Source organism: Nicotiana tomentosiformis, chromosome 4 (assembly GCF_000390325.3).
Source record: "Nicotiana tomentosiformis chromosome 4, ASM39032v3, whole genome shotgun sequence".
Lineage (NCBI taxonomy): Eukaryota > Viridiplantae > Streptophyta > Magnoliopsida > Solanales > Solanaceae > Nicotiana > Nicotiana tomentosiformis.
In genome coordinates, this window is record NC_090815.1 from 38,863,752 (window position 1) to 38,872,819 (window position 9,068).

At 38.1% G+C, this 9,068-nt stretch overlaps 1 protein-coding gene across 1 annotated transcript; it reads right to left on the reverse strand.

Moving 5' to 3' along the window:
* Window positions 1-684: 684 nt before the first annotated feature.
* Window positions 685-1,818, reverse strand: LOC138909529 (uncharacterized). The gene is made up of 3 exons (XM_070200733.1): window positions 1,806-1,818; window positions 1,210-1,691; window positions 685-933 (listed from the first exon to the last, which is right to left on the reverse strand). The coding sequence occupies exons 1-3, from the start codon at window positions 1,816-1,818 to the stop codon at window positions 685-687; spliced, it is 744 nt and encodes a 247-aa protein (XP_070056834.1).
* Between the last annotated feature and the right edge of the window lie 7,250 nt (window positions 1,819-9,068).

A 9,068-nucleotide genomic window follows, 5' to 3' on the forward strand; every position in this document is an offset into this window, starting at 1 on the left:
ATTAAGAATGAGTCAGCTGCAATTTATTTGTAGCAGATTTGTGCTACAATTGTTTTACCCTTTGTTTTGTTATTTTGTCCAGAATTCTACGACATAGAATAGAAAACATCTATGCCTTTTTTTTGGTTAAAAGTTGTTAGTACTTGATCTCGATATTGGTACTATATAATTTCTTTATAACATAACTATAATTATGTCTACAACTACTATACAAAAATACATATTCTATTCAATTTAGCAGTGTTGTTAGGAAAGGCTGAAAGTAATAAATAAACCTAGTATTTGAACAAAATAACTACAAACCAATTGCATCAAGAGTTGAAATCTGTTTAGCAAATATTCATTATAGGAGACAATATTTATTCAAATTAGTAACACAATTACACCACAACTATAATTCTCCAAAATAGAACAAATACAACTTCATATGTCTTAAAGGACAGATTATCATCAACAATACTTAGTAAAAAACTTTTTTAAACTGTATCAATTTTTCTTTCCTTTTGGGAGCATTCCTACAAGATATTTGTTATGCCCTTTTAGTCTGCAGTTGCCACATGAAACCTTGTACTTATTTGCATTTACCTCATCATATGGTTTGTATCTTTGTTTTTGAGGTCTCCCTGGCTGCCTTTTCCCGGTAAGTGGTTGTATAACTTCTTCAGCTATATGTTGTGGTACATTTCATTTGCTTTTGTCAGGCAGCAAGTCTACTAGTATTTCATAAGTCTGCAGAAGGCTCTCCCTCGTGTAATAAGGAGAATAATAGTTTTCATAAGACTCATTCATGTGCCTCAAAGCCGCCAAAGCATGTGCACAAGGAAGTTCATCAAGTTGGAATTGTCCACAATTACATCTCTTGTTTTGAAGGCAAACAATGAAGCACCTCACACCATGTATCACAGTATGAATGTAATCTGTTGAAGCCCTTACCTACAATTTCATTAAAAACACACAACAAGTTGTCAGCAACAGATACAAAACAAAATAACTACAATTATACAACAATATTTCTACAATTAACAGTATATATTTAGTTTGATGGAATCAATGATGTGATGTTATTGGCTATAGCTTACTCTCATCTTCTGCGATAATGTCCTGTTGTCCTCCAACTCTTTATTGTATTTTTTCTCAAGGTATGTGAACGTACCCTTTACATTCTATAACTTTTCATTAGTCTAATGTTCAAGAAGAGTCCTCATGTACCCTAATAGTTCTACTACGGGGAAGCTCTCTTGCATCTTTGGTTACCACATTTAATGACTCTACAATGTTTGATATCATCGTCCACGTTCTGTTCATCGTAGCATGTACCCGAGACCATATGTGATAGCCAATATCATATAGGTATGCTTTAACACGTGTGTCGATCTCTTCAATCTTTGACATTCTTTCATTAAATTCATCAAGCGTGTATGATCGTTCCGTGGCAAAGTACAATTCACTTAGCTTTAGATGACCCTTCTTGAATTTTGACCTTACATTTGTCCAAATATGCCACATGCAAGCATAATGTGGCATGCCAGTATAAAAAGTAGATGTTTCCTTCAAGATACTCTCATTTCGATCCGAAACAACACACATATTTGGGTTTTCACCATATGCATGTTTGAATTGCTCAAAAAACCACCTCCATGATGTGTCATTTTCTGAATCAACAACGGCATATGCTAGTGTTAATATGCTACCTATCACATAAGTGGTAAAAAGAAATTCTATTTCTGTAATAAAACTTGAGAATATAAAAAATACAGTTTCAAAAATAACTTTATAACAATATTTTTACAATTAATCTACATTACCTGCTGCATCCATTGTGCTAGTTGTTAGCAGGATTCCCCTATATGCCATCAACTACTACAACTGGCCTACAATGCTCCCAAGCCTTGATGGACGTATTAAGTGCAACAAATGCATACAAGAAACAATCACCTTCAATCTTCTGCAATTTCACTACTGAACCCGGATAAGTCTTCTCCAGAATATACAAATAACTCGGCAAGCGACTGTAGAAATTAGCAGGATGACCTCTCAAAAATTTCAAAGCCTTTTTCTTTGCTCTCCAAGGTTGTATGTATGTTAAGTTCACACCATGATCCGACAATATGTCAGTTTGTATGTCTTTTGGTGTGTATATTGTCTTAGGATCCACATGTTTTGGCATCACCATGCTGCCAACTACCATGGCAGTAGGTTTGCGTTGTATGTATGTGTTGTCCATCAAAGAGCATGTGTACAAGCTGTTGAATTTTTGAACCTTGAACAATGCTGATTCATTTAGATGGTGGACTTCGAAGTGTCATGTACAATTGTCCCTAATACATACGAGGCAGTAGCTATAGAATAAAGATAATTCAAAAAATGTTATGCAAATTGTAGCTAGAAAATACGAGGCTGTTTATGCACAAACACTTGTCTTAAACAATTTATATATAAAAAAATTACAACTTATACACAACATGAATTTGACAAATAAAATGTTCCTACCTTCTTGTACTAGACCTTTTCACCCTAAATTAAAACTTATTTATGACAGAATAATGCTTCATTGCACAGACAATTGTTTGTCTGTCTTGGTAAACTTGGCCTAATTCAATTACGTTTGGCGTATGTTCTGTTATGATGATACTTTCATATTCCACAATTGCCGGAGATGTTTGCATATCAATTAACTTCACCGTTCCTGATACTTCTCCAATTGTGTTACAATTGCTTGACAATTGTACCACGTTAGTATTACGATAATCAGAAGAACTTGCACTCAATTAAAAATATAGCAATTCAGACCTCTGTATATTCATATGTTCAGTATTTGACAGAATGCTTGTAGAGACATAACAGTTGAACTACATTTGTTATGTAGTAAAATGTAGATAATTTGTAGTAAAATTGTAGAACACTTGAAATTAAAAAAATATCAGCACTGAAAAAACAGAGCAAACCTGCAATTGTGCTCGCATTTGACATACTGCATTCCAAATCGAAATCATGCACTGTTATACACAGAGGATACATTCCTAAGTTTTTGTTTTCCTTTTTTTGTCTCCATATACGCTCGAACTCCCATATCGCTCCGAATTTCCATTGGAGGACAACGTTCATTGACAGTGTATTTGATTTCGATAATTTTTGTAGAGGTATCGATCATTAGATGCTCTGCAATTGTGGAATTCAATTTACTATAATTTGAATCATCATTGACTACAATTCCGTTAACATCAAAATCTTTGTATCTCCCAATGATATCCCACCGACCATTGAGCTGAAGCATAATCGCTAATTTTGACATTATGTCGCGAAATTCAATTCAATTGTAGCTAGTTTTTTGCAATTATTTTCTTCAAAACCTTTGTTTATGGAAAACCAGAGGAAACCAGAGAAAACCAGAGAATAGAAGGATACTACGGATATGTTACCTTGATTATGGTGCGAAGATAACCACTAAACATCTGCGTAATACAAGGATTCTAAAAATATGTTGCCTTGATTATGGTGCGATGATTGCGTTAGTAAAGTCTCTAATTGAAATATATGTGTAACGACCCGATCGATCGTTTTGAGAATTTAAGTCCCAATGAGCAGCATAAGGACATGAGCAACTTTGTATTATGTGTATTGACTACGTGCGTGGTTGAATTCAGTTACCGGATAATTCAAAGCAATTTGGGACACTTTGTTCCTAAAACGGAAGCTTAAGTCTTAGGATTTTTTGGCCGTAGTTGGAACTATGTGAAGACAACTCTGGAATGGAGTTATGTCGGTTCCGTTAACTCAATTGAGTGATTTTGGACTTAGGAGCGTGTCTGGACTGTGAATCTGATTTCTGTAGCTGATTTAGGCTTGAAATGGCGAAAGTCGAATTTGTTTTTTGGAGATTTGGACTGGAAGTGGGCTTTTTTATATCAGGGTCAGAATGCGATTCCGAGAGTTGGAACAGCTCCATTATGTTATTTGGGACTTTCCTGCAAAATTTGACGTCATTCCGAGTTGATTTGATAGGTTTCGGCATCAGTTGTAGGAATTTAAAGTTTCAAGTTCTTTAAGTTTGAATTGGAGAATGATCCGTGATTTTAGCATTAGTTGATGTGATTTGTGGGCTCGGCTAAGTTTGTATGGTATTTTAGGATGGGTTGGTATATTTGGTTGAGGTCTCGGGGGCCTCGGGTGAGTTTTGAGTGCTTAACGGATCAAAAGTTGGATTTGAGTTGCTGCTGAAGTCTTCAGGCATCTGTCATTTTCGCACCTGCGGTGGAGAGACTGCAGGTGCGTGATCGCACATGCGGAAAGGCAAGCGCAAAAGCGGAAAAATGGAGGAGTGCTAGGTGTCGCAGGTGCGAGGTGAATTCGGCATCTGCGATGCCCGCAGATGCATTAGGGTCATCGCAGGTGCAAAGGCAGATGGGGTAAGTGATTTGCGTAGATGTGCAATTTTTTGCCACACAAGCGCACCCGCAGGTACGAGCCCAAGCTCTGCAGGTGCGAAAATACCTGGACAGTGGTTAAAACCGAAGAGCTTCACGATTTTTGTCATTTTTGGACTTTGCAACTCGGTTTAGGGCGATTGTTGAGAGCAATTTCGAGAGATTTCTTGAGGTAAGTCCCTTGTGCTTATTTTTTTTATCAATAATCATGCTTCCCCATGTATTTTTCCACTTAGTTAGTGTGTATTTAAGGTGGAAATTGGAAGTTGGAGGCTAGGGATTTGGGAGTTGGATTGTGGATTTGGAGGACCATTTGGTGTCGGATTTTAGTAAATTTGATATGGTTAGACTCGTGAGTGAATAGGCTTTCGGATTTTGTGACTTTTACTCGATTCCGAGACGTGGGCCCGTGTCGACGTTTTAGGGCGAATTTCAAAATATTTGTTAAAGTATTGATTTAACTAATTAGATGAGTCTATTATGATTGTAATTATGCTATGTAATTGCTTTTGGCTAGATTTGGTCCATTCAGAGCCGGATATTCGTGGAAAGGGCATTCTTACGGATTGATTGAGCTTGACTCGAGGTAAGTATCTTGCCTAACCTTGTGTGGGGGATTTTTCCCTTAGGATTTGAGTCATCTATGTTGATTATAGTCTGTGTACGCGAGGTGACGAGTGCGTGCTCGGACTAATTTGTGGAAAGTTGGCCTTTTAGGGTTCTTATGTCCTTATATTCACCATGTATGATGTTGTTCTTGATACGCTTGAATTCCAATTTGCGAGTTTCACCTCTACATGCTTTATGTTTGAAGAATATTTATTTGAAGGGGTTATACTTGAAAAGTATTTATCTTGAAGGAACTATGTTTGAAGGATATTATTTGAAAGGGTTATACTTGAAAAGTATTTATCTTGAAAGAACTATGTTTGAAGGCTAACTATTTGAAAAGTTTATATTTGAAAGGTTTTCATCTTGAAAGAACTATGTTTGTAAGATATTTATTTGAAGGAAGTATATTTCAAAAATAATTTCTTATTGGAAAGGATTATATTCTAAAGACCTAAATTTAAAAACTTACGGGTGAAAGTTTACACTTGAAGGATTTGACTAATTTATTGGGGTTGTTGGCTGAGACCTGATGTGAAAACTATTGCAGCTTTCTTAGTTACTACTTGCCTTTACTATATTGTGATTTTTGTATTTGGGTTGTGCTTCCATTCATTCTTCTGTGTCTTATTCTGGTGTTCCGCTGTTACTTGTAATTTTTCCTTTCTTATTGCAATTGCTATGTCTTTAGCCATATCGCGGGGTCCTTAGATAGATGTCATGTTCTGTCATCCCTACACTTATGCTTGTTCGGTTTATTAGACCAGTGGGTGTCTTGACTAGTCCCCGTCACTACTTCACCGAGGTTAGTCTTGATACTTACTAGGCACCGATGTGGTGTGCTCATGCTACTTTTCTACACATTTTGTTTTGTGCAGATCCAGGTATTTGTTCGTTAGCTAGCTTCGTGGACTGTTGCTGTGGAGACTCAAGGTAAACCTGCCGCTGCGTTCGCAGGCTTCGGAGTCACCTTCAAGTTTTCATTTTGCACTGTTTCTTCTTATTTCTGGACAGCTGTATTTAGAAGTTTTCTAGCAAACACTCTGTAGAGTTTATGACTTGTACTACCGATTTTGGGAATTGTAAGAGATTTCTATTTATTTTGTTAGATGTTAATTAAATAATGTAGTTTCAATTAATGTTAGGCTTACCTAGTCCCTAAGACTAGGTGCCATCACGATACCAAACTGTAACACCCTGGAAAATTTCAAAGTACTTAAGTGTAAAGCCCGGTAAAATTTGTAAAGAAAATAATGTTTTATGGTGCCGGACTAGGCTTACGTGTTTGAGGGTTATAGAAATTCTTTGCGGCGAGCTTGCGAGACGCGGCTCGGAGTTTTTGGGTTGAACAATGCACGAGAATGAAAAGGAAAATTTTTGGTAGAAAAATGTAATTCTGCGGTCCATTATGCGACCGCAGAATCACTCTGCGGGCCGCATAATGGCCGCAGAAGTGAGCAGGAGAAGGGCCAGTCCGGGTAAATTATGCGGTCGATTATGCGACCGCATAACTGTTTTGCGGTGCATTATGCAATAGCATAACAGTTATGTGGATCACATAGTGACCGCATACACAGTCAGATTTTTGGCCAACTTTGGACACCAATATGCGACCGATATGCGATCCGCATAACCATTATACGGTCGTATATGCGACCGCAGAACCTTTTCCGGAGCTTCATTTTTGGGTTTTTAAAACCCAACCCTACTTCGTTAAATACACGTTTTGGGCCATTTGTGAGAGATAATATGAAATTTTAGAGTGAGAGACGGTTCCCTAGAGTGAGAAGGTGTTCTCCAAATAATTGTTCTTCAATTCTTGCCCAAGTTTTGGAAGATTGAGAAGGGAAACTCACTAGGTCTTAATCCTAGAGGTAAGATTCTACACCCTAACCCTCAATTTCAAATTTTGTGTAGAAATGGATAATAAGCAAGATAATTTCTGGGCAAGAGGGTTGGTTATTGTACATGCATGTGTTATCAAGGGGTGTGGAAAGATTGTTGAGCTAAAAATGGTAAAGGTTGGGTTGTGGGTTGATGGAATCCTCCATAAAAGGATATTTAAACCTTAATGCACATCTATTATTTGATAAAATACTCAAATGAGCTAGAACCATGATCATCTTCCTAATTTTGGTTTAATTTGTTATATTTCTAAAATAGATTGAAGTTGCTAAGAATTTCGGAACATTTAGAGTGTAAGCAAGCTCAAGTGAGGTATGTTGGCTAAACTCTTCTTTAAGAGTTGGAATTCTCATTATCCTTGTGAGTTCCAAGATATTGATTATAAATCGAGTATTCCAATCAGCTTTGTGATGAAGATATACGTTCAACTGTATTTCAAATGCTCTTATCATATTGCATTATAAATTGAGGATGTGTCCCAAACTATGGATTACGTATCCACATGTTATAATTTCTAGTCGTGATTTATGTGAAAGGTATTATGCCAAGTTGTGTAGAGATTATGATTGTGATACACCTCCACCCGCATACATTGGGGTGAGGCGGCATGACCGCTTTGTGTGGGGATTATGGTAGAGAGATCGTGATTGTGATACACCTCCACCCGCATATATATTGGGGTGAGGCGGCATGACCGCTTTGTGTAAGAATTATGATATTGTGGGACTGGACCTCCACCCGCTTACATTGGGGTGAGGCGGTACAACCGCTTTGTGTATAGTTTTGGTATTGTTGTGGCACCACCACCCGCATACATTGGGGTGAGGCGGCATAGCCGCTTTGTGTAAGTTCTTAGTACTGTGGTTATATATCCATCCACATACATTGGGGTGAGGCGGCAGGGCCGCTTGATTAGAGTTATGGTATTGTACGTACACCTCTACTTGCATACATCGGGTGAGGCGGCGGGACCTCTTTGTGTGAAGATGGTTACATAGGATCTCATCTTAAATCCTATAAATGCTGTTGATAGCTTTTAATAAGCTTGCTATGGTTGAGACAGTTATTTATATTATTCTATTGCCGCACTGGTTCATCATAATTATCTCGTATTTCTAAATTCTTAAATTGGTGTTTAGTTTTCATACTAGTACTATTCAACGGTACTAACGTCCCTTTTGCCGGGGGCGCTGCATATTTAAATGGATGCAGGTGGTTCCACAGCAGGATACATTGATCAGTGATAACAGTACACCTTCTTCCCAGCTGACTTGGTGAGCCCCACTTCATCCCGGGGTCATGTATCTTTTGTTCTTTGTGTATTCCGTTTGAGGTATAGTCGAGGCCTTGTTGCCGGCATTATCATTGTACTCAACTTTATCTATAGAGGCTCCGTAGACATAGTGTGGGTTGTGTATTGGTGTTGGGGAAAGACAAACTATGTTATGTTGTGGTTGTATTACTTGTCTATTTGAGACTTTAAAAATGATGAAACTATTTGTAAGAATTTGGTAATTGCAGACATGACCACTTTATTATTTAATTAAGGAAAACATATATTCTTTTTATTCATGAATGAGTTTGGGTAGAAGGAATCTAATAGGCTTGCTCGGTCGGGTTCACTCGGTTGAGCACCGGTCGCGCTCCTCGATTTTTGGGGCGTGACACAAACGGAGAGAAAAATTGGGTCGTGACAGTTGGTATCAGAGCTCTAGGTTCAAAGGTTTTACGAGTCATACGCGAGTTTAGTAGTGTCTTCCGGATCGGTACAGATACGTCTGTACTTATCTTAGAGAGGCTACGAAACTATTAGGACAATTTCACTTCCTTCATTCCTATCATGCGAGTTCATTGATCTTGAAGTTTGAAATTTACCATTCCATTCTCTCACAAATGGTGAGGACACGAGCTGTGGTTCTTGATGATGTTACCCCCGGAATAGATTCCGCTATGGTCAGAGGTAGAGGCCGACGAGGAGTAGGTGCCGCAGCTAGGGCACCTACCAAAGAAGAAATTGGGGAGCCGCTAGTAGTTCCAGTTGGGGGCAAGTACCGAAGGCGCCTGCTATTACCCCCCATACTTCAGGAGACTTTAGCACCGTTTTTGAGCATGTTTGGTATATTGGCTAAG